At 32.5% G+C, this 27,831-nt stretch overlaps 1 protein-coding gene across 2 annotated transcripts in view; it reads left to right on the top strand.

Moving 5' to 3' along the window:
* Positions 1–8,170: 8,170 nt before the first annotated feature.
* LOC111632221 (INO80 complex subunit B-like) overlaps positions 8,171–27,831 on the top strand; it is a 78,130-nt gene continuing 58,469 nt past the window's right edge. Inside the window, exons 1-7 of one of the 2 annotated variants that reach the window (XM_023376600.1) lie at positions 8,171–8,515; positions 8,852–8,926; positions 9,749–9,926; positions 12,254–12,306; positions 20,602–20,774; positions 22,876–22,936; positions 23,305–23,405. In XM_023376600.1, coding sequence (XP_023232368.1) covers positions 8,470–8,515; positions 8,852–8,926; positions 9,749–9,926; positions 12,254–12,306; positions 20,602–20,774; positions 22,876–22,936; positions 23,305–23,405 — 687 coding nt within the window. In that variant the 5' untranslated portion in view covers positions 8,171–8,469. The remainder of the gene's footprint in view (positions 8,516–8,851; positions 8,927–9,748; positions 9,927–12,253; positions 12,307–20,601; positions 20,775–22,875; positions 22,937–23,304; positions 23,406–27,831) is intronic. The other variant, XM_023376599.1, reaches the window with a different exon arrangement.

The raw sequence follows: 27,831 nt of genomic DNA, 5'->3' as shown, positions 1-27,831 counted from the left end.
GAAAACGAAAAATCGCGTCTAAAATAGTACAGCAGAAGCCGTTTTTCCGGTTAAACCTTAATTCTCTCCCTCACCCCTCTGCCTAGGAATTTCGAAAAATCCCTTCTTAGTGCGCGTTTACGTGACGTGCCCCAACTGCGTGCCAAATTTCACCTCTTTAGGTTCAGCGGTTCGCTCTGGGCCATGATGAATCAGTCATTCAGTCAGTCAGTCGGGACAAGTAATTTTACATATTTAGATATAAAGTTTGTCATTCAACACCATTTCATAAATAAATATACAGTATTTCAACTCTGATTTTGATGTTATTAAAAATTAATTTTAAACCCCAGTTTAAAGATTTTTAATCTAACAAAAAACGGGGCCCCATTGGACTTCGATAAGCCTCGAAAAACCTAGATCCTCCCCTGGGTAAACGCATTTGTGTCATCGAAAAGCTTCGCGCGCAAAGATGCGACACATTGGAAGTCTCCTCGTAGGACCTTCTATGAGAAAATGCTCCCTATTTAGGTTTTAGACACGCGAAGAAAACTGGAAAACTCCACGCGATAGCCATCGGTCGCGATAGCCCTCGCTGTCAGAATTACGCATTCGTCAGAGTCCGAGTGGATAAAACCACCGAACGCTGCCAATTGTTAGGTGGTTCGAGTTTTATCAACTGGCGTGCAGTTTTCTGGGTTTTCTTCACGCGTCTAGCACTAAAATGTAGGCCATTTTTCCACCGAAAGTCCACTCGGAAGGCACCTCGTCGGCAGATACACGTGTCGCGTTGCCTTATCCCATCAATTCCTATCCAATAGTCAATAACGTCATTTATTTCCTTTACTTATTTATCCAGTTATTTCTTTTGTTTCGTTGAAATAAACCAGTTTCCAAAAGGATTTTAAAAATTTCAATACACTCCGAATCACGGTTAAGATCCGAATTCTACAGAATTTTAATCGTAGATAAAATACAAACCATCCAATATTTTAACAATGGAGCACCAACGGTTATTTTATTTATAATACGAAAATGCAGCCACGATAGATTAAATCTAAATATAAATTCGATTATAGTTAAAAATTTAGCATCGCTTTTTGAATTTCTTCGTAATCTGATCGGTTCAGTCAACCTCTTGGAAGGATTAAAGAAAATCCCTCGTAACAAAAGATGCAGAGTTCCATATAAAGAATGTTATCTTTATCCTTTGTCGTAAAAAGTTCTATTGTTAAGACACGTCATTCTTTAGAGTTGGATATACAAGTGTAAGATCGAGCGAACTCTACGAATTTTCCTACTCCTTCGTACTTAAAACGTTGCAGGTAATTGGTAGCGATAAAGGATTTCCACCTACCGCATTTCAGATAAACGGTGCATTTTAAATCAGCGGCGTACCGTAGTGGGGGCGGCAAAATTTCACAATAAATAATAATAATATCTTGTAAAAATTTGAAACATCTTAATCTGTACTCGCATCGCGCCTACGATAGTGCTATGTCCGGACAGTCCGGGAATCGGCTGGCCGGGTGAACTAGTAGCTTTTTCATCCGAGAAATTCCTGCCAAACCTGTTTTTTTTATGCTCGTACGATTCATTCGCGTTCATATACACCACTAATATCCAATAGAACTATCTTAAACGGTCGCTGCACTACCACCGAATTTTTCATCGCTTGTTCTGTGACAAAACTGAATTTTGGTCTTTTAAATTGAAATACCTAAATAAGAAGGGCCGAAATTTTCCTCCGCCCCGGGTGGCTGACATTCACGGTACGCCACCGTTTTAAATGTTATCGATTTATTTTATTCCTTGGACTTGACGAAAAAACTCGACTTTCAATGGTTCGTTGGCGTAGACACGAAGAATAAAGTCTAGTTTGTACGACTGTCACAATTAAAAACTGGATTCTCTGCACCGACAGAATTTCTGGGGTCGTTCGTTTAGTTTGGATTGGATTCGGGGAATAAGGCAACGCGACACACGTGTGATATGCTAATGAATAATGATTCTCGGTAGGACTATCTATGGGAAACCGGCTTCTCCTCGGGTGTTTTAAACGCAAAGTAAATACGGAAAACTTTACGGACTAATCTAATGGACGCAAGCAATCGACCATTATCTATACTAATATTATTATAAAGAGGTCATGTTTGTAAGTAAGTAAGTTTGTATGCAGCGGGTAATCTCCGAAACTACTCGTCCGATTTCAAAAATTCTTTCACCAATATTTAGAATGTAACTTCGGGGTGGACGTAGGCTGTATATTATTCCGTTAAACATTCGTATAAATTTAAATATATCATCTAGGGTTAAGGCTTTTATGTCCAACAGATGGCGCTACGAGTACGACGCCCTAAGTTTGGTTTTCTGTGAAAATGATCATCTTCTATCTGTTTACATAAATAAAAATGTGATGTTCGTTCGTTCCTACCGATTCCTTTCAAATTTTGACACAACGCCGCATTCGAATACGCGCGTGTTTTTATATAGTATACGTGTCGAAATTCAACCCCACTGAAGGGAGACGGTTAGGATTAAGGCTTACCGTAAAGAACTCCGCTTCTATTTATACTATTTTAGATGCGGTTTTTTGCGTTTTTGATCGCGTTTTAATAGGGTACGTCAAGAGAATGTACACTAAGAAGAAATTTTTCGAAAAATCCCCCCACGGGGAAGTGTTATAAATTTATAATAGATACATTTTGAGCCACAACAACGCGTGGTGGGGTCTGCTAGTAATTAATAAAATTAAACCGTAGAACACTGGGAGTGATCGGACTGCAATTTGAGAGAAACCAGCAACGAGTTGCTCAACTTTCCCGCAACATTTAACATTTTGGTGGCGCCATGTGTTATCGTATTTTATTTTTAAAACTTTTTATATTTTTAACTATTATAAAATGGCAAAAAACTTCATTTTGAGAATACGGACGACTTTTATAATAAAAATTGTAAATGCTAATAACGAGTAAAATCGTCATTAAGTCCGACCCTCCGGAGCAGGGGACACCAAACTTTATCACAGCGGGCCAGATAACAGAGAATGACGGGCGCAGACCTCGTAGCCATTTTGTTCGATACAATACAGTGAATACGCAAAAAATGAAGACAACCGTTCAATACAAAAACACGATGGCTGCAGCAAGCTCGTAATCGCTATTGTTAGAAACTTCATTTTGTGTAAGTACCATTGAAGGTACTTACACAAAAATCGCTCCGATATCCAAAGTAGCAAAAAATCGTCTAATTTTTTATTTCACCGATTTTTTAAAAATTATATTACTGTCAGATTCAAAAATCAGATCTACATAGTAAGTTTATCTACAAACTTTGGTATTTCCTTATAAATAATTATATTTTACTTCATTTATAGCGCAGTGCGGCGGTGGGCCGATGAACTGACCTTGCGGGCCGTAGTTTGGTGACCCCTGCTTTGGAGATACGTACGACCCGTGTTATCTTACCACTCCCTCGACCTTTAACCACCAAAATTTAATAGCATCAATCCTTCTAATAAACAAACATCTCTGCAAAATTTCAGAAATTTTGGACAAAAAGCACAAAAGTTATTAAGTTCAAACAGGATGAACAAAGTCGTGCCCCCCACACACATCCAAACATCCAAACATACAGAAATTACCCCCAAATATTTTTGCATTTCTCGACGTTTCGAGATGTGCTTAGTCCAAAAATGTAAAAATCTAGAGAGTTCGTTTTTTGTCGGATCGTCATAATAGCTGGGAAAGTAAAAATTGTAGACCTATAAATTCCCATTGTTGTCCGTCGGTCCGTCCATCTGTCTTTCCTTATTCTCGAGAACGGAGTTAGATAGATGAAAGACGAACAGATATGGAAACCTTAAGGCCTATACATGAACGTCCGATACAAACCGGAAGCCGGGTTATTTCGATTCAAAACTTCCCCCCGAAAGCGGCTAATAGATGACTGGCGTGACAATATTGTTAAAGGAAAGGTATGATATACTGGGTAAGCGTATATTTTAAATTAAATAAATTAAAAATGTGACTAAAAATTGCAGCCCGGCATTGCGACCATGTCACAATAATTGCTCGTTTAATTTTAATAATTATAACTGTAGTAGAGGAAGAAAGTAAAGTTTCGTCTTTGACGTGTTCTGTTCGCTCTATTCGTTTCTCCAAATTACCGTGTGAATCGAAATCCTACAAATGCATTGAACTAATCGTTACAACCAGAACAAAGAGATAACCGAAAGTTCGTGTTTTGCTTTTAATATATATATTTGTTTTATTTAAATTTTTACACTATAATACGAGGTAAAACATTTTTGTAAGCGTTTTGCGAATCTTCTAAAGATGGACGACTGCGCGGATGCCTAAAGAGAGTCACATAGCGACGATGCCAAGTACTGTACCGAATTCCTGCAAAACATTTGCATCCGTTGCTAGTAATTCCTCCAATCGCGGCTTCAATCCCTCCTCCGGAAGCGGGTGTTTGCAATTATAATGAAATTTCCTATTATCGTTTGTTCAAAAGTAATTTAAAATGCAATAGATGTCAGCACTGCACGATAAATACCAAGTTTCGACACACCAATTTATTTTTCCACTTCGTAAATCAAAACACCTATTGTAAGTTTCTTATCCAGGTTACATATATATATTCATATATCCTATACATCAGGGATGGCCAACACGTAGACCGCGGTCGACCGGTCGACCGCAAATGTTTTGAAAGTAGCCCGCGTAGCTAAAGTTGAACAATTTGCTTTCACTTAAATTAATGTTTAAAAATCTTAATTCGATAATTTATTCTTACAATAATAGACTGTCTGTGCAACGTACCCATACTGTTTGTATTTATCCCGATGAACAATGCAAATGAATGTTAATGCATGCGCATATAAAAATCCTAAAATTGTTTGCTCATATTCATAGTCTCCCGCAGACTATATTTTACCAAAAAAGTAGCACCTAAGGGATAAAAGTTTGGCCACACCTGCTATACATTATGCAAATAAATATGTGTTATGTGTGGTTAAATATACATTCGGATGTGAGATCGAATATACTGTACAGTACAATATGTACGGTACAGTACATTCGACATAGTACCGTTTAGCCTACACGGTCACTAAAAGGGTGCGAGTTTTGTGAATTTACAGTAGACCCCCCTATAATGCGGGTTCCTATAATGCGGATTCCTATAACGCGGATTCCTATAACGCGGCGAAAAAATTGCGACAGTATTCGTATAAAGACGCTAAAAGAAACGTGTAAAACGCGGTAAAACGTCATCGCCGACTCGTGTCGCGACAGGATTGGTCGAATCTGGACCAATAGTAGACGAGCAGCCGAACTACTTACACGCTACTGAGAGTTTAGAGGAGTAAGTTGAGTTTACTATCGTCTGTACAGTATGTAAATTAGGTACCGTAAGTCTAATACAGCACTGTAATTTTATACATTTCTTGTGAAAAAAACATTTCTTATTCAACGGCCATAAAAATTATTTATAGTAATGATGTCTCCAAAGTTCAACGAATTTTTCGCAGAAAAATAATTTATCAGAAATCGCGGCCGCCGTTTGGTGCGCTGCTCCGCGACGAAAACAAGCTTAAGCAATGGCGACGTCAAACGTTGCACACTCGATAAGTAATCCTACAAGTTATTGTTTATAGCATAGTTTTTACGGATTATTCCCAAAAAATTATACGTGTTTTGGAAATGTTGAGTCGAATTAGTCTAGAATCGATTAATTTTATGGAAGAAAACCTTTCAAACAGCCGTAGTCCGTAAACTTCACACGTGTCGGGCTGTGATTGGCTCATGTATTTAATGATTCCTACAACGCAAAATTCTTATAAAGCGGAAAGTATCTACCGCGTTATAGGGACGTATCTACTGTATTTAAATAGATTGGTAATTTTAATCATCCTAAGAAGGCGAAATTTCGTCGAAAATATTTAAAACTTCCATATCAGTTGAGTCGAAATTACCACGCAGGATCTCTCGATGGACTTTTCTTAATATAATATAATTTCTTTATAATCGGCTGTGAGATACGTCTACCAAAGTGCGTTTTTCTGGATTACAGAGATGGATTTACATTGAAATGGACTTTTCTTAATTCTTTGTATTTCCTCGAGATGAGAATCGAATCATTTCTGTTTTCGCGTTGTATTGTGTCCCATTCTTTTGTTCTTTAATTGTATCAGGCTGATTCTTTATCGTTCGGCACCGTTCGTTGACCGGAAAGCTAACTGAATACTAATTGTCTCACACGTATCTTTTGATGTATAAATTCGGTATACATCAATAGGGAGGAGAATATTAGTTTTAGGTGCAAAAAAACTTTTAGGAATCATACTAGACAGGAATTTAGATAACATTATAAGACTAAAGATAATGGACATATACAGTCGACCCCCCTGTAACACTGTTGATAATTCCGTTTTATATGAATTTCATGTTGTACGAGTCACTTAAATTTTACAAATACGTGTGCCAGGCTGTGAACGGCTCACGTATTTGTAAAATCTAAGTGACTCGTACAACATGGAATTCATATAAAACGGAATTATCAAAAGTGTTATAGGGGGTCGACTGAATATAAGAAAAAAGTAAATAAATACATTTCTAAAGAATAGTTTAGAAATGTTGATTTGATTGCAATACATTTTTTTCTTTTTATTTTTATCTTGTCGAAAGTATAACACTAACAAATTCCGGATCTACGGGAATGTAAAGAATAATTATCGACGCATCTGTCCAAAAAATTGCACGAAAATATAGCGCTTTGTTTGGTCGCTAGAGATTGCAGAGTAAATATCGGTTGCTGCTCGCCTAAAACAAAATAGAAGTTGGCGATGATGAGCTTGGCATTGAAATTTACTTTCGCTTACAGAAGATTATGAAATATTAAAACAGGCATAATAAATTGAAAAAGTTCTTACGCGATCTACAATACGATTGAAAACCGGCAATCAACTTCGAAGAGAACAAGTCTACACGCTTCTAACTGAAGAAATCATTAACCCTACTGGCGCTATCGTCCGAGAAGATAGCCGAATTATCATAGAGACATAGATAATCTTGATGACAAGTCGAACGTTTCCAGTGAGTATGATTCGGTTTGATTGGAAATGCAACAATATATGGGCAATCTGCCAATTAGGTACCTCCCGAGGAGACTTTCTATGGGAAATTAGCTCCAATCTAGGTGTTGAACACGCGAAGGTCACTTCAGGTGGACAGCTCGTTGGTCAGACGCCAGCCCGCGACCAAACATCATTGTTTAGTGGTTTTATGTACTCGGCGGGCCAGTGTAACCAAGACCCTATCTAGTCTGTGATAAAAAAATTTAGTAACGGGTTTCGTAACTTTTCCTGCTGTCATGAGATTTTATTTTAAAAAATAACTTTTATATTATTAATCGTAATAAATAAATAAAATTGTGTGAGGCACTATCTGTTATGAGATTTTGGTATAAAATATTTCTGTATTTTTACTTATTATAAAAAGGCAAAAGATTTGATTTTGAGAGTGCAGATGGATTTTATAATAAATAAATAAATAAAACTGAATGTTAACAAGTAAATTCTTCATTATGTCCGACCCCTCGCGAGATATGACGTTCGACCACCTTCTATCTCGGGGATGGGCAACCCCGAGCGTTTTGGTAAAGACACTAAGACAGTCGGATGGCCATGGCAGTTAGTGTGTGAGCCTATTGCTCCGTGGAACCCGGGATCGAATTCTGGGAAATTGCAGAAATTTTTCACCAACGTTTTGTCACGGATATGTTGGGCTCACCTATCATCACCTATTTTCCATAGACGACGGGTACGGGGAAAAAAGGCCTTTTTAGTGCCAACAAGACGGAAAAAGTCAAAGTGAAAAAAGACATTAATACACAAATTAAACAGCAGTATTTATCATTCACCGTAACAAAAGCGAATTTTATTTTCATTCGTCGTACGAATCGTGTGTTTCTCTTCTCTTTGACAGGTAACTAAAGTTGTTTAGGGCATAACAGAGCAATTTTTTAAATAACAACGCAACCATCGATGCAAAAAGCACGTTCCATTTTTTCGTGTTTCTCGTTCGGTATCTGCACTGTACGTGCTCTTTTCACCGTGTCGCAATCAGAAACAAAGAAGACCGTGCGTTATCTTCATATAGCGCAGCGTGAACAACCCATAGCAGCAATTAAAAGATTTTATAGTGGAAATAAAAAGAAATGTTTTTGGCCTTCTAACGGGCCATATTATCTGCGGTGGTCCAAAAACGATCGACTTAACCGCCATGATGAAATATAAGATTGATGATCATTTTCTTTTACTTTATCGAATGATATCCGTATTATTTAAATTAATATTGCATTGTTTAAAGTTATTATTTAGTAAATAATTCTCCAAAATGTTCTTTTAAAATTGATTAATTGTTCGGCGATGGCGCTACGATCGAGCATCGACTGGGTGTCGAGAGAAGTAAGTGAGCGTATGTAATGGTTTTACCGAAAAGAAAAGAAATGAACGCGGAAGAACAAACAGGTAGCTGATTAACCGTTGAATATGCCAAGGTTTCGTTATCGTAACTAAATTACGCTTTTAATTCTATATTTTTCCTCTTTACGGTACAAGTTACTTTTAGGTAAATGACATAGAACTATGTCTATACATAGTTTACCAAAAGTAACTTCTACTCTCCCAATCGTATATAAAAGCGTATTTGAAACTACTTATTCGGAATAATAATCGAAACTAGAATTATCCTTTGATATATTAAGATTTTAATTGCCATTAAATGAATTATTATTGTAAAATTACTACTGGAATATTTGCATCTGTAATTTATCCTGTATAAAAAGTGCTTTGTCATGTTTTCAGATGAAAACGTAGCGGATGAAAAGCAGAAGAAGATTAAAACTGAACAGGAGAAAGATGAAGAAGTTGTTGCGGGAGGTAATTATGCTTTAACGCTTTTTGCGACTTTGTAATTGTGTCCCGTGACGTAACGACTTTCCGTCGACTCCTTAATGAAAAATTAATACGCGTTTTCCTTACGTGAGCCGAGAATCTTTAATTTGTTAAATACTTTCCGGGCCGCTTGGCCCTCGTCCTTGGAATCCCGAGATGCCGGTTTATCTTAAAACGCCGACTTCTGGCGTGAAGATTAACTAATGCTTTGGGATTCTTAAGACCCACAAAGTACTTAATGAATCAAAGATTTATTAAATCATATAGTTTGATCAAAATGCTTTTATGTTGAAGGAAAACTTTTCTGGATAAAAATTCTGTGTTAATGCTTTTCCTATGTGGCGTGGACGAGCGAATACTGACGCTATTCTTTAATCTGTATACTTGCATTTGTCAGAAATTCTTTCTTTGATTTTGGATCCCTTGGCTGTTTATTCTTGGGTTAAATTTCCAAAAATGAACGGTGTAAACTCAATTGTTAAGGAAAATGTGATTTATATTATGTTTAGTCTCATAAAAAGCATTTTGGTTAAATCTGACTGAGTAGCTGTTTTGAAAGAATGTGATTAAATCATTTTTAGAAACTTAAATTTTATCTTCAAATTTTTTAATTATTTTGAATTTTACTTTTAAAATTTCAAGTATATTAAGCAAGTTTTATTTGGCTTTGCTTTAAAAAAGTTTAATAATTCATTATTAAAATGAACAAATTGAAGTAAAGAAAAAATCTAGACTTGAATTATTGATAAATTTATAGTAATAATCTTAATTTTTATCAATAATTTAAATAGTTGATTATGATTTCAGATGGAGGTATGCTTCCTCATAAAAAGCACAAAAAACATAAGCATAAAAAGCACAAAAGGAAAAAAGGTTCAGAACAAGATGCTGAAGATGGATCTGGAAGTCCAACGGCGAGCGAAGGAGGAAAACCTCCACTAAAATTAAAAATTAAGATTGGAGGGCAAACTTTTGGAGAAAAAAGGTATTGTGATTGTGTTATTAAACTTACAATATGAAGTCTGATTTTTGCTAGATATCAAGCTGAATCTTTAATGCATTAGAAAAGCAAAAAAGAAATTTTACAATTCAAATCTATACACAAAAAGCATTGAAAAAGTTTATGTATAGATTAGAATTTAATTGATGGAGTAGATGAATTTATTGAAGACAGCGTGTTGTAGAACTGAAATTTTAAAAATTACAAGCATGAATTCAATTTCAAACACTTAATTCTACTTAGTCCATTTCTTCTGATGAGATAGTAAATATAAATATTCAAACAGTTTTGAATGATTTTGTTCTAACTTACAGAGAGAGAACTCAGTCAGAATGACTGAGATTTAGTGTGGAAGACAAAATTTTTTTGTTATTTTTTACTTGTTTAAATTTAAACTTTAAATATTTTACTGATAATTCACAGTTGTTTGTAATTGAAGGGCTAGCACACAAAATAAGTGATATCTAATTTTTAAAACATTGTTTTTGCTAAGTTAAATCCAAACATCACCATGTACTGTGGATATAACTTGTTTTGCATGTCAGCTCTTCAGTTAAAATGTAGCTGCAATTAAATAGTGAATTGTTACATTACATAAACATAATTTAAAGGAAAATTATTTTTTAGCCCAAAAATTAACTTTTTTTTTTATATGTTTAGTTATTAAAATGGTACTATGGATTGTTGTATATTTACTAAGTTTTTGAATTTGAAATATTTACTGTTTGTTTCAATATGCTTTATGAATTTGAAGATAAATAGAAACACATTTGAAATGTTTATCATTTGCAATTTATTAATCCAATACAACAATTGGATATTATTTTTTGCTTTGCAACTTTTAACTATATTTACTAATTAATATATCTTAATAAGTATATTTACTATTATAGTTATTATTTATGGACAAATTTTCCAGTTTACCAAAACTTTATTTAATTTTATTACAAAAATAAAATGAAATAAATTTTTATAAGATAAAGAATAAAAGTATGTAATAAAGTTTCAAATTTAGCTGATGATATATAAAAGTAAAGTTTTTATAAAGACAAAAAAAAATATAATTACATTATTTAAAACAGCTTTTATTCATTGAATCAGAAATTAACAACTTATATTATACAACATACATTAGGCTAAAGCTTAAAAAAATAGGATTTCTAGCATTTTGGCTAATTCAGCTTAGAAAATTATAGGCAAATTTTCCTTAAACTCCTCTGGTCTATAAATGAAAATGTCAAAAAATTATTGAGAATGAAAAAATAAATGTTATGAAACCCTCATAGTATGACTCACATCTTAGAAATAACATTATCTAAATAATGTCATTGTCAGATTATTGCTGCCACTGAGAATACAAAATACATTACCTACTTTTACCTGTAAAAATTTTATTGAAAACTAAATTATGCACATTTATGTTAAAATCTGATAATTACAGCACAACTGGCAACTTTGTTGAGTGACATTTGGACATTGCGTACTAAGCTTAAGATATTGTTTTGTTGTCGGCTGGGTTTCTGGCAAAATAAGTGTCAGAAAGTTAGAATACTGTAATGCATTGTTCTTAACAAATAGAAATTCGTCTCTTGATGAGGCAATCTGAGAAACACGCTCCAAATTAAATTAATTTGACTAGTGACAGGTTAATTCCTAATACAGTATTTATGTTAACTGTTTAAACAAATATAATAACAAATACTTAACATATCAGTAACAAATGAAACATGTAGTTAGTGTGATATACAGCATATTGTTAACTGTGAAGTGAAAATTAATTGAATTGAACTATGAACACATTCTATGATTTTAATATAAATCATAACTAATTACATATATTAATTACATTAATATATGTAATTAGATTTATAAAAAAATTGTACACCTAATTGTTTTAATAGAATGATGGATATATTTATATATTAGAGTGTATTTGTTTAATCTAGTTATAAATGTAAAACTTATCTTCTAAGCAAGGAAACATATAACTTTATTATATTTATTTCAATTATCACATAAATGTCAATCTTCAGTCCACAATGAAAATATTAATGAATTAAAATTTTTACAATTATGCACCAATGTAAATTATAAATATAACTTGACCACAATAAGTTCTACTTATATTTGTACTTAAACCCAGTTGGAAAATTATCAGAATTTGTTTTAACTATTTAGAATGTTTATGGTTGCTAAGATATATTTTAATTTTTACTTAAATAATTGTAAATTCATTATTTAGTGAATAAATAACATGTATATACTGTACATATGTGTATATGTAATGATTTTGTTTCTTTACAATTTAACAGTGTAACTAAACTTGAAATACCAGATGCATCCAGTGAAGATTCTCAAGGTATTGGTAAGTATTTTATTTTATTTATTTTCCAAAAACAGACAAATCAGAGAAATTTCATTGTTTTTTCCTTTATATAGTATATAGCATAAGAATGTTTAATTTTAGGAGAAAAATAATTATTCATTATTTTATATATTTTTATATCAATTTGGTGTTAATATGTGTTTAACTATTTATTTTGATAGTGCCATTTGTTATCTTATCAATACAAATTTTAATCACATTATTTAAAATTAAATCACATAGAATTTTCTTACTGAATTTGATGTATCGATAGCTATAAAATATGATACTAAACAAGTAAAAATGTTAAGCTGAGAATAACTATTTTTTAAATTTCCAATAAATAACATATATAATAATTAAATAATTATTAAATAATTAAATAGAATAAATATTAAATAATTAGATATTAAATAGAAAAATAAAAATTAAAAATCTGAATGTCCTTTTTCATTCAAGTAATTGACAAATTCTTTTATCAAGATGACAAAAATTCCTTTTTGAATTAAATATAGCACCATTCTTAAATAAGTAATTGAAGTGGAATACAGTAGAGCCTCAAAAACTCGGCCTAATGTGGACCGAAGGGTGGCCGAGTTTGTGAAAATGCCGGGTTATCGGGAATAGGGTTAAAAAAGGATAAGTATGTGTGTTTCCTCAGAAAATATTGTACTGTACTTGTATGTATTGTTTGCTTGAGAATACAACAGAGAATAAACTGTCCAAATACCCTTAAACAAAAGGAAAAGTACAGTACGTCCTTTATGAAGGCATAGAGCCTTTACTACATGAAAATGAAAATTAATGAATACACTGTGTACAGTAATTTACCTGATAAGACAGACCTCAGAAAAATACTTTGAGGCATAAAGCTGTCTATAATGAAAATTAATTAACTAAGGATTTTTTTGCCCTGCCAGGGTGTGGCCGAGTTATCCGGAGTGCCAGGTTATCGAGTGCCGAGTTTTTGAGGCTCTACTGTATTTGTACTTAAATATTTGACATTTTTACTGTTCTGTTTGTAATGTTCTTGTATTGTAAGAACATTTTATTCAAGATATATTCACTGTTCAGCTACTTAAATGATTTAATGTCATTGTTTAAATGCAATAAATGATCTTCATTAGAAAAGTTATGGTGTGAGTCAACTATTTTATTTTAAAATATTTTCATCTATTTGATTTGACATTCTAGTTTTATTTTAATTATCTTTTTCAGTTCAGGAAACTTGTATACATTAGCCAGTTTATTATTTTTAGTTGAAAGAAATATTTGGTTTACCTAGTCAAATTATATTTTTAATATGTTATTTTGCTAAGCTTAATATATTTGTGAAAAATACTGAACTACATCCATGCTACAAAGGATAATTTTTATATATTCCAAGAAGAAACTTGTCATTGTATGTCATAAATGAACTACCATATTTACTTGCATTTATGACGAGTTTTTTATTCATTTTTCATGGCTTCAAAAAACTAGGACGTCTTATATGTGCGAGTGAAGAATTCTTTGCGCTTTTGCAATAATTTTTGTATAATCAGTTAATAAATTACTTACTGATATGTATTGTCAAGTGCGAGTATTAGTACATGAAAATTATCCTACATTTTCTCAATTTTAATTTAATGTTTTTAATTCTTCATTTGTCTGAATATCAATCAGATTGCCACTTTTCTTACGTTTATTATTACATTAATGTAAATTGTTTTCCACATTTCATTAATTAATTTAATTTAATGACAATTATTAATATAAACTAGATATTTTAGATATAACACATTTAAAATAATAATAAATAAAGGAACGTAAGGCATACATTCATAGATCTCGGGAGTACAAGTTCGAACATATATTTTACTGTTAGCGAGTGTAAGTGGAAAGATACCATTGGTTTTTGACGATGGAAAAAGTATGTAGAACGCAGTACACAGCTTCTTTTAAGAGAGAAGTAATTTTGCATGCATAAAAGACAAATAACTGGTCGCAGGCCTTGAGTTTGGTGTATCAGAAGTGTGTGTGTGTGCAGAAGTGGCATAATAAGAGAGATTCGTTGTTTAATTGTGAAAGTACAAAACAATCATTTCGTGGATTGAAAACTGGTAAATATTCAAAGTTAGAAGAAGAACTACAAAATTTTGTGAAACACATGTGCAATAAGTGTATACTTGTGACTGTGGAAATTCTCCAAGCAAAAGCCAAGAGATCTCACAAAAGAATGTGGAATATCATGGCAAAAATTCAAAGCTAGTTGCGGTTGGGCATCCCGCTTCATGAAAAGAGCAGGATTCTCCATAAGACACTGGACCTCCATTGTTCAAAAATTATTCACTGATCACAAAAATTATTAAGCCAATCTGGTCCAGTTTCAGAGGCACATCATCAATTTAAGAAAACTGACTAAATTCCTAATAAGTTAAATTGGGAATGAAGATGAGATGCCAATTTATTTTGATATGCCGAGCAATACAACTGCCCATCAAAAAGGAGAAAAGCAAGTATTCATTAGGTCAGGGGGGAATGAAAAGCAAAGAATCACAGTCATGCTAGCATGCACAGCAGATGGTCATAAGTTGCCACCATACATTATACTGAAGCAGAAAACAATCCCTAAAAATGAAACTTTTCCAAGAGATGATGTTATTCAATGTCATGAGAAAGACTAAATGAACAACAAGCATATGAGTGGCTGGTTAAAAATAGTATGGCCCATCAACCAGAAGCATTGCTAAAACTACTGTCAATTTTAGCGATGGATGCATTCAAGGGACACCTCACAGATGACATTAAAAATCTTCTAGGGGAAAATGAGCACTCTTGTAACGATTCCTGGGGGAATGACATCACAATTACAGCCCTTGGATATGTGCATCAACAAGCAATTTAAAGATTGCATGAGGAAACTGTACACTGATTGGCTTACCTCTGAAAATCGTAAAGTGACCACAAACAGTCGCATCAAATGGGCTAAAGCTTCACAGATTGCTATGTGAGTATCAGTTGCGTGGAAGAGCATTCCTCACGAGCTGATAGCGAAATCATTCAGAAAATGCTGCATTTCAAACTCACTCGACGGATCAGAAAATGATGCTTTGTGGAGTGAGAGTAAAAAAGATGAGTGTTGTAACGAAGCTTCGGAGGGTGAGTCTGAGTAGACAAAAAGTGATAGCGTCAGGGTTGTTTGCCTTAATACGTACATTTGAAATTTTTTTGTGATGAAATGAAATAAAATTAAAATTGTATGAATAAATTTAATTTTCTTTATTTTGATCTTTAAAGTCACACCTCATCCTATATGCAAGATCATCTTATATCTAAGTAAATATGGTGTATATGAGTGCTAATTGAGAAAACCAAACACTTTTTTTTTAATTAAAAGTGTTAAATTCTATATGAGTCATTGTCAGCACCTAAATGTTAAAGAATAGAATATAAACTGGAAAAGAGAACGTTTCTTGAATCAATGTTGAAAGCACATGCATGAAAATTAAGATCTTGAAGCAAAGATCAGATGGAGGTCCAGGTAATGTAATTGTCAATGTATCTGCACAATAAATGGAAGTTGTGGGTTTGAGTCCCACTTTAGGCCAATTCGTTTTTTCCAGAACCTTTTAAATTAATCATCAAATATTAATTTAATTATAATTATTAAGAGATGTCACCTAATGTCTACTTCTAAGCCAAATAACATTTAATTATTAATGTAGCCTGATATAATCCAGCAATTGTTTGGCATTAATCTTTAAAATATTGTATGTTCTATTCCATTTTGTGCTTGACAACTGAATAAGATCCATTAAACTAATGAACTCAATAACATTTTTGATCTAAAGTTTATTGCTGGAGTAGTTTGTGGTGTTATTGTGTTTATATACTAAGGGTCCTTTCCTTGATCATTTCTGTAGTTCAAACCATTGCTGATCATCTGAGCATTTGTCATCTTCAGGGTCCTAAAACCTTATTTGAAAATATGTCAACAACAACACCATTTTTTAAGGTTTAATTTGCTATTATATCTAACCTGCAGCAAATTTTAATATTGGTTCATTACTCCTTTGGTGTAATTAATGATAAAAGTTTGTACAAAACAACACTCAACTTCATGGAAATGAAGGAGTATGTGAATAAGCTAAGAGAGGAATAGTTGGATTATTTAACTGTCATGTAGATTAAATCTTGTATCTCTATATTTTTATAAATCTATTACCAAATAACTAATAGAATTTAATTGCTAAAATTTACAATATGTGAAGTTTAATGTAAATGGCCCCTTCCCCTCTTAACTATATATGTATTTAATGGATCTCTCTACCATTATTGTTTTTGTATCCATATGACTATTGTAATTGTAGGTCAGTATTTATTCTTCATATACAGGTAACCCCCGTATAACACGGCACTTCTATAGCACGGATTCACTCTAACATGGTTTGAGAATTGGTACCATCCCCCATATAACACTGTACTTTTATAGCACGGATTCACTCTGACACAGTTCTAGAATTGAGTAAAACCCTCGTACAACAGGAAATGTAATAAATTTTTACATACTTAAGTAATAATAGTTCACGAAAATTATTATTTTCGTGAACTATTAGTACTTAAGTATGTAAATTTTCTCTTCTCGCCTTCTGTTGATACACGTGGTCCTTCTCGAAACTTGTTTCAATGTTGCCAGATCGCGACGCTTCTGCTTCTGATGTTGCCGAATGTTTTTCCCTTATTCCATACTTGCTTTATTCTTCATAAGTGCTTAGCACCATATAAGGAAATTTATAAAGACCTTTTAACTAGAAGCAAGCAATCTAAAATTACATACATTTTGCAAAAGGTAAAGCATGGATCTGAAGATAATGCAGAAAAATGCTCAGAGGATAAGGATAACTTGCCAAAAAGAAAACGCTCTCGGTTAATTAATAGTGTTTTTAGTGATGACGAAGAAAACATTGTTTAATTTATATTAATATGTATCACTTAAAAAATTTTAATGAAGATATTTATCTTAATTATGAAAATATACTAGCATGTTTTTTAATTTTTGGAACCAAACCCTCCTTTTCGTATTAGTTCTTTGTTTCGTATAACACGGCAATTTTTTGGAACGTAACTACCGTGTTATACGGGGGGTTACCTGTATTTGTTTTAAAATCATTAGATATTAGTTCATATTAATTATCAAATTCATAATTTTTCATATTTTTATCATAAATGTTTTCACAATCAATATTATAGATTCTTGCCTAAACGTCAAATTTCCAGCAAAACACTCAAATTCAACATTTCAAGGTTTTCGGCCACTCCTTAATCGGCCTTCATCAGGAAAAGTCAAACGAAAATAACTGTTCTATTTATAGAATGTTGCCGTGTTATACATGTAATTTTAAAAAATTTTTAAAAATCAGTTCAAACAATGGCTGTGACGTATATTAAGCAACCTATATTCCTTTAAGAGTCTAAATAATACTTCCATGCATTTGGTACGGGAATGCAATCTGTGTTGATGCATGCTCCTCTTATGTCGGCCCTGTAGATTTCTGCGGCCTCTAATGTTCTTGTGTTGTCTGTCAAATATCCTGTGTATTAGGGTAGCCTCCTCCCATAAGTGGGAAATTCCCGGCTTGATGGCATACGGGACCAGGGCCATATTGATATTTCCTTTCGCCACATCATACTTGTGATCTCGTAACTGGGCTTGTAATGATCAGTATGTGGAACCAATGTACGTTAGTGTCCTTTTGAACCTGTCATTCTGTAGTGGGATGCAGTAAACTCCAGGTGCTCTTGCATCCTCAGTTTTATCCTTCAAATTAGAGAAAAGAAGGAACATGGTGGGTTTCCTTTCGTACACTATGCATATGTTTAAATCCTTGGCCATCCTCCTATATATGTGACAGAGGGATGGTTCGTAACTTAGAAGTACTCATTTCTCTTCTGTGTTGTTAACATTAGTATTGGTGTTGATTGACTTGGCCTGATATGTGGATGCTATATTGTTGATAAATGAGTGACTGCACCCATGTTTGGATGTGATATGTTTCAGTTGTTCTAGCTTGTTTTTAGTATCTAAGAGCTGTGTACAATGTGAGTGGGCTCTAGCCACAAGTGCGTGGAAAGCGGACACCTTAATGTTCTCTGCTGACTCTTGGTTATATCTATACCAGGGCTGTGGAGTTGGAGTCGTGGAGTTTTGGTGTTTTAGCCGGAGTCGGAGTCGTCAAAAAATCCGCCGACTCCGACTCCTTTTTACTTACCAACTTGTTACGTACATAAAATGGAAAAGTATTGGAATCATGTCAAATTTGACCCTCCATTTTTTTTTTTTTTTTGCAAATCTACACTTTTGGAGACCTCCTGAACCCCTCAAAAAAGTCAATAAAAGGGGAAAAATTGTGTTTGTGTGTTGGCGTCTAATTTGTTTAATTTCTTTATTTTCTGTTCCGAGATATTAAACAATATCTCAGAATGGATAAAGTTTAAGAAACGAAATGTGGCACTGTAGCTTGCATATAAAGGGGCATTAATACTATTAAATTTTGGTTCTTAATTAAAGGTCGACAGGGTGAAGACATAAAAGGGGTCACATGTCATATCTCTTAATGAATATTTTACTTGTTATTAGCATTCAAAATTTAAAAAAATAAAATAAAACTCATCTGTACTCCCAAAGTAAGCTTTTTTTGTCATTTTATAATAGTACAGTAAACCCGTTAAGATGTTCTTGCCTAAGATGTTAGAATGTGTATGGAGACACGATTTAGTTCAACCACTTTGACTCTTAATAACTAACTCCTGTGTTAAACTATCTCACTCCGATTCTGACCATTTTGACCACAGAAATTATTAGGCTTCAAACAGGGTGAACAAAATCATGCCCCCCCCACACAGTCTAACATCCACACATATAGAAAAACCTCGAATCTTTTGCTTAATGAACTCGAAATTTCAAGGTGTTCTGAGTCCAAAAATGTAAAAATTTGGGAGAGGTCATTTTTTTGACCGAGTGCTACACTTTGTTTTATATCCTCCGTTATATATAACAGCTGGAAAAGTAAAAATTATTGAATACATATTTATATATTACTCAGAGGAGTCTTTTAGCTTTGAAATAAAAAATTTCTATGTTCTATCTTTATTAGAACTCTATTTATTGAATCGTTTATTCTGAGGTCATGTAATGACATCAGAATTTCCAGGTCTCTTTCGGAAACTAGTCCGCCCCCCAGTCGGAGTTGGAGTCAGATGGTAAGGAAGAGTTGGAGTTGGAGTTGGAGTTGGTAGATTTTTACGCGACTCCACAGCCCTGATCTATACTAATATTATAAAGAGGTAATGTTTGTAAGTTTGGATGTAGTGGGTAATCTCTGAAACTACTTATCCAATTTCAAAAATTCTTTCACCAATATTTAGAATGGAACTTTAGGGTGGACATAGGCTGTATATTATTCCGGTAAACATTCATATAAATTAAAAGATATCATCTAGGTTAAGGCTTTCATGTCCAACAAATGGCACTACGAGTACAACGACCTAAGTTTGCTTTTCTGTGAGGATGAACTAAAGCGGATCATCTTCTATCTATCTATATAAATAAAAATGTAATGTTTGTGTGTTCCTACTGATTTTTTTGAAATTTTGACACTACGTTGTATTTGAATACGCACGTGTTTTTATATAATATACATGTCAAAATTCCCCCCTGGGGGAGATGGTTAGGATTAAGGCTTACCATAAAAAACTCTGCTTCCATTATACTATTTTCGATGCGGTTTTTTGCGTGTTTGATTGCGTTTTAAATTAATAGGGTACGTCAAGAGAATGTACACTAAGAAAGGTTTTTTCGAAAAATTCCCCCATGGGGAAAGTGTTATACATTTATAATAGATACATTTTGAGCCACAACAACACGTGGCAGGGTCTGCTAGTAACGTATAATTTTGTTGTATACAGTAATTTTCATTTACATTTTTAAAAATCTGTTAAATACAGTCAATACTTTAATAACTTAAAATTGCAAAAACATGGGCCTGAGTGGATAAAAACCACTGAACCCTGGTAGTTGGTCTTGGATTTTCCACCAGGCATATCACTTGGAGTTTTCTGGGCTTTCTTCACATGTGCAACACCTAAATAGGGGTCAGTATCCTGTAGAAAGTCCTTCCAGGAGACATTGCTGATATCTTATGTTGCTGTAAACAAACAAACAGACAAAAAGACATTTTTTAATACATTATAATAAATTTCAAAATATGCTTTCATAATGTAATCATTACAATGATAACATTACTATTATTTTAGTAGTGGATGAAACAGTCAATGTTGCTGTTCCCAGTACTGATGGAAACGCAAAACCTGCAGCAGAAGTAGATGAAGAAGAACGATGGTTAGAAGCTTTAGAATCAGGAAGATTGGATGAAGTAGATGAAGAATTAAGAAGAATGAAAGATCCTAATTTAATGACTGCTCGACAAGTAAATGTTTTTATTTTATACATATTGCAGTAATTTTTTTACGGGAAATCAGGGGTTTGAATATTTATGTATAAATATTTAAAATTCATATGTGAATGTTATTAACATTAAATATTTTCTAAATTATTCTTTAATTCATAATAATAATTTTTTATCTATTAAAGTTGATCCAAAAATGTATGATGTTCTAAATTGGAAAACATGATCTATTTAGTAAATTCATTCAGTTTTACTCTGCTTTATACAGATATGTCCTAGTTAATAATGGAGCATACACAGTATATGACAGAAGTCACATATGATTATAACAGAGCTGAAAAATTCATAGATATCTGGACCTTTTCCATGTTTTGATACATAAATAGAATCTCTTCCAAAAAAAATGCTTTCAGTTTAAATTACTGTAATTATGTTAATTGTTATCTAAGAAGTATATGACATACCAATTGATAGAGTAAATGTCTGAGTTTTATCTGCCATCTGCATATGAGCATCTTTTTATCTGCTACTTCTAGAAGTGCTGTAAACAAAAATGGTAACTCCATAATAGAGAAAGAATTTTGTGTTCTGTAGTTCAAAAAGTTGGAATCAATGATCATTGTGCAATGTGATTTTCAATGATTTTTTGAGTTTTGTAGATGATTTTTATGTGATCCACCATGTAAGAACAAACATTCTTATAGCACAATGATGACTGATTCTGACTGGGCTGCAGAACACTAAATGCCTTCTCTGTTGTGGAGTAGCCATTTTTATTTACAATTCTTCCTAGAGGCAGTAGGCAACAATGCATTTGAATGCATATGATGGATAAAACTCAAACAGGTACTCTATCAATTAGTGTACGTTGCATACTTCTCAGGTAATAATTAACATATAATTACAGTAATTTAAAATGGTAGCATTTTTTTGGAAGACATACTTATCATTGTGTTAGAGTTATATTACATATAGCCTATATGTGTAGTAGATTTATATAATACTAGCTGTTACCCGCAACTTCATCTGTGGAGGTTTTGCAAGGAAACCCCATTTACATTCAATATTTCAATAACCATAGTAATTGTCATATAACACCTACCGCTGAAGAGAATTGCCGAAAATCAAACGAACTATTTTCAATTTGATCAATTTTCTGGAACGTTTACAATCGTTCTATAATCGAACCAATATGCAATAACAAATTCGAATTTAAAACGGTTCGAACATTTTTAAAATCGAAATAGATAAAAATATTTATAACAATGTCTGAAATGTTATCAATTTAATACACCTAAGTACTCAATGAAGACTAAACGTAGTTGAAAACAAAAAATCGTATTTAAAATAGTACAGTAGAAGCCGTTTTCCGGTTAAGACTTAATGCTCTACCTCTCCCCCGTGGGGAAATTTTGAAAAATCCTTTCTTAATGTGAATTCCCATGGCATACCCTACTAAAACACAGATAAAAACAAAAAATTGCATCTAAAATAGTACAGTAGAAGCCGTTTTTCCCGGTTAACCCTTAATGCTCTCCCTCTCCCCCCACTTGGGAATTTCAGAAAATCCCTTCTTAGTGTGCGTTTTCATGACGTACCCTAACTGTGTAACCAAATTTCACCTCTCTAGGTCCAGCGGTTTGCTCTGGGCGATGATGAATCAGTCAGTGAGTCAGTCAGTCAGGACAAGCAATTTTATATATATCTAGATAAATCTATCTAAGTATACACTATAATATTCACTATAGTATGAAACTGCTTAATGACATAATTCCATCATTAGCAGAACATATCTGTATATGGTTTCAAGGACTGTGTAAAAGGAAAATTTAGATATTTGATTTTATTATCAAAATATTTTATACAAAATAAACAAAACTGTCTTTTGGCATTAAAATTAATTTTAATGCCAAAAGATAGTTTTATTTATTTCATATATAATTATCAGCGTGAAAAATATCTTGATTTTACCCAGTGATAATCTTTTATAAAAACATAAAATAATATTACTTTCAGTAGTGTATATTTGTCTTTAGTTTTTATATTATAGTAATGTTATCAATTCAGTAGCTAAATTTCATTATTTGACAATTAAATTTTCATATTTACTTTTTTATTACAGAGAGCATTGCTTGAAAGTAAAACTCAAAAAGATAAAGAGGAAGTAGTTTTAGCTCCACTAGGTTAGTTTCAAAATTTTTGTATGTAATTTTAATATATATGTACAGTCGACCCCCCTATAAGATATAGATACGTTCCAATTTATTAGGAATCCGATTTCTTACAAGTCGTTCCAATCACAGCCCGACACGTGTCAAGTTTACGGACTACGGCTGATTGAAAGGTTTTCTTCCATAAAATTAATCGATTCTACACTAATCCGACTCAACATTTCCAAAATACGTATATTTTTTTGTAGTTTTATAGGAATTGTAATTATAGGGACCGTAATTATAGGGGGGTCGACTGTATGTATAAATACTAATATTTTTTTGCTTTTTTAATTAAAAGTTTTATTACAAATAAATATTGTGTGCATAAATAATTGCAGTTAGTCCTGAGAAAGAAATAAGTGAAGAAATGATACAAAGGAAGATGTTGAGAGCAAAAAAACGAAGAGAGCAAGCTGAGGAAAAACGAGAAAAAGATAAGGTATTGTTTTTATAAATTTGAATTAAAATTTGATGAAAAACATAGAACATTATAAAATTATTTATCTTTGTGAATCTTAACAATCTAATACTTATATACTCCAATACTTTTTCAATTCAAATAGCAAAACTAGAATATTTACAAATAACATTTATCAAAAGAATTTATTATATTATATATCAGGTTTTTGGATTTATTGTTTATATACAAAGAGTGATTTACTGGTGGTGTTCAGTAGTTTTCTTTAGGAAAATGTCAGAGATAGGAAGATGGGACTAATAATCAAAGTTTATAGAGCAGATAGAGATAATTTTGGTGACTTTGCCCTTAAAAATCAGTGGTTTTTGAGATACTGAACAAAGTAGAGCTTTTTTAAATTATAAGAGGTACATTTGAGCCATTATATGAATAGTACATGACAAAATAAACACTTTTTTATAATAGGTCACATTTTCTTAAACGAATGATTTTCAAATTATTGGCCAGTTCCTTCTAAAAATCTGCTTGTTTTCCTGAAAGCTTCTATGCTGAGAACTAATTTTATCAGTTTTTGTTCTTTATCTTATAGATATTTGAACAAGCAGGATAAATTGAATTTTACTTTTTCAAAGTTCATATGAAGGAGTGATCTTTTTCATTTTTGTGTATTTATTTATTTTCTCTGTTTTCATGAAAGTAAGTTATTCAAAAGAAGAAACATTTAATATGCTGATGGCTTTAGATGCATGTCATCAAAGTTATTCACAGGCTTCAAATCTTTATGCTAGTCTTCATGCAGACCAATTAGGAGATGACTTACTTTCAGCATCCTTCAACAGAAAACATGAAAATCAGAATTTAGGAAAGGTTTTGTAAAATTAGTATATGTAAATTATGAAATGTATTAAATGCTTTTCCTAGAAGAACAAATCCCTGTATACATCAAAAAGGTAGACATTTTAAGCATCTAATTTAAGTAAATTTTGAAATGTACTTTCATTACTATAATGTTTCTGTCATGTAAAGCTTTTTGATAAATAAACTGATAAATTTATTTGCCACATAGAAACCTTCAAGAAAAAAGAAATCAGATTTTTAGAAGAAATTAGTAAATATCTTGAAGACCATTAGATTTAAGAAAATGTCATCTATTATAAGAGGTGTTTACTTTGTTGTCTACTATCCATATAATGGCTCAAAACCTATAATTAATCTTATCATTAAACAAAAAAACATATTTTGTTCTATATCTCAAAAGTCACTGGTTTTCAAGGCCATCCAGGGTCACTAAAAATTATCCCCTGTCTGCTTTATAAACTTGGTTATTAGTCCCATCTTCCAATCTTTACAGTTTTCAAGAAAAACTACTGAACACCACCAGTGAATCATCCTGTAAGTTACATAAACAATAAATCCACACATCCAGTTTTTAATCAAAGCAAGGCAATCTACTGTATTATAACAACATTTGATAAAATTGCAGCCAGGACAAATAAAATTTTAAATTTACAAAATTTAAGAAAATTCTTAAAGGAGACAATTCATAGAAATGTCTTTTCACTTTGTCCTTTTGCACATACACGAGGAAAATAACAGTTCCACAGCAGAGTCGACCCTTCTTTTGAAGCTACCTATCTGCCTAAATATAAAATGTTAAAAAATCTCTCTGGCAACAGTACAATTAAAAAAAAATAAAAACATTTGATAAGAATTGCAAAAGGCATTTCCCTGCAATTGTCTCCTTTTTTAAGTATTTTTCTTAAATTTTGTAAATTTAAAATGTAATTAGGTATAAATTATGTAATTAGGTAATTAGGTATAAAGTAATTTGACTAGAGGTAGGCAGTCAGACCTAATTGACTTCCTCTAGTAAAATTATTTTATATCTGATTATAAAATTAGGCTTATTTTAGTCTAATAATATGGCAGATCATTTGGTTTTAATAATAAATTCCTAATATTAAAGAGAAATTTATTTTTCTAATCATTAAAAGAAAATATTAATATGCTGAGTGATTGTAACTAAAGGATGCTGTGTGGAGCGATACTTAACAGTCTAAATGCAACCAAATCTGAGATGTGACATCTCAGGAATGTAGATATTTCACAAAAACAAAAAATTAATAACAAGACTCACCACTGGCATATTTTACACTGCAAATAATGGAAAATCAGTTTTCTTTGCATAAACACACATGTTGCATCCAGGCTCTGGTCACAACTATTGAATGTCATTCTTATCAGCTACAGTGCCTGTTACCTTGCTGGAAAATAATAAGAACGCTGCAGAGCTGCAGATGCACTTTGGAAATTTTGCCATCATAAGAATATATGCCTCTGAACTGTTGACTTCACAAGCTCTTAGGAGAATTGTCACCAAAATTAAAACAATCGTTCAATATTCCACAAGTATACTTACTTCTGCAGCAGTTGGACTGTAACTAATTTCTTTTACTTACTTTTTGTGATGAGATAACATTAAATAATTTACCATTATCTACAAAACACTGGTCAGTGCACACTGCAGCATTGCAATCGCAGTGTGCACTGGCAGATTAACATTACAGTATGGAGTTAATTAGATTGGCTTCTGAAATAAATAAAAATTTTTTTCAATGGCCAATAAAATTTTGTCATTAAGTGGTATCGATCCTTATTATTAGGAAAACTTATTTTGAATATAAAAAGTTATAAGTATATCAAGTGCTTTCACACTAAAATTTAAAAATTTCAAAATGTGGAGTAGTTAATTGATTTGGCTTGTGAATGGCTCATATATATATAGGACAAGTTGAGTATAAATTAATTAAATTAATAATTATATTGCATAAGATGTTGTTTAGCTAAACAACATGGCTATCACAACATCTTATGCAAGATAAACAACAAGGTACTCCAACAACAATCCAACAATACCTCTCATTCCAATGATTCCCTGGTTAAGTACATACCAATCACGTACAACCCGGCACTTAAGGACATATACAACCAGATAGCCAAGAAAAAGAATGTCCGCTTGGCATTTAAGAGGTGCGCCACAATATTCGATTGGCTTAGAAACGGAAAAGACACTCCAGACAGCAACAGACTTCCGGGAGTATACTCTGTGCCCATCATCGATCATAGAGACAACAGCGAAGTAATCTACATCAGGTCCACTAAACGCAACTTAGTAACTAGAATCAAAGAACACAAAGCGGACACCCTACATCATAGAAACAACACCGCCTTAGCAGTATACTCCTCCGACCCAGAAATAGAGCCACTATTCCCTCTAGCATTCCTTACTTTTCTTCTCTCCTCTCACTTCCTTTAGAGGAATGATAGGAAAGTGTGAAATGGGAACCATGGCGCTGTCGCGTTCCATTTATTGAATATACATAGTTACAACACATGGGGCATTTGAAAAGGAAGGATGAGTTTCACTAAAACTCATCCTTCCTTTTCAAAGGCTATGCCGTAAGATTTAGCCTTCTAACACTTTTAAACATATCGTATCATATTAAATTTTGGAGGTTAAATGGGGAGATAAAGGGGGTTGTGTATCATATCGAGTAAGGTCAGACTTAATGACAGCTTTATTTGTTATTGGCATTTACAACTTTTTTATAAAACTTATCCCTACTTTCAAAATTATGCTTTTTGCCATTTTATAATAATTAAGCATATAAAAAGTTATTTTTTAATAAAATATCAGAAGAGATTGCACCACATGCAGTTTTAAATGTTGCCGGGAAAGTTAAGCAACTGATTGCTGGATATTTTTTACATCTGTAATGTGTTTTACTTTTAGTGTTTGGTGATTTTCATTAAATCATGATTTACTGTATTTATTTATGTGAATTAATAAAATGAGAATGAACAGAGTATAAATTATGTTTTTTATTTAAATATTAACATTTTACTATTTTTCTAAGTCTATATTATTGCAAAACATAAAATGAAAAGTTTTTAAAAAATTTAATCAAATGGTTGGTAGTCAGTTTCAAGATGATTTTTTTTTATAAAACTACTAGCTTACCTGTCGCGCATTGCTGCGATCTCAGAAGAAAGGAAATTCAAGCAAACTCGTTATGATAAAATTCAATTTACATTTTATCATTTTTATTGAAACTTATTATTATTATTATTCATTTTCATCGGGAAAACATTTCAAAGTGTCGTTTCAATTCTATTTATTTATTGGAGTGCTTGTGGATACACGATATTTTTTGTTTTTCCGTCTGGTGCTTATGTTACTGTAAAAGCCCGTATATTGGTAAATCCTAGGTTTTACTTGTAAATCTTCGGATTTACCAACATGAGTTGGTAAATGTAAGGATTTTTATAAAGTGAGATGATTTTCCGGGCTTTTACCATTAGAATTTGGTACATGCTAGGTTTTACTAAAGACGATTAGTAAATGTTGGTTTTGGAAATAAAACTATGAGTATTTTAATAATCATTT

This window comes from Centruroides sculpturatus, unplaced genomic scaffold, assembly GCF_000671375.1.
Source record: "Centruroides sculpturatus isolate CEXI.00-Female unplaced genomic scaffold, Cexi_2.0 scaffold407, whole genome shotgun sequence".
Taxonomy (NCBI): Eukaryota; Metazoa; Arthropoda; class Arachnida; order Scorpiones; family Buthidae; genus Centruroides; species Centruroides sculpturatus.
Note: the sequence above shows the minus strand (reverse complement) of the source record. Positions and strands in the feature narration are given on the sequence as shown.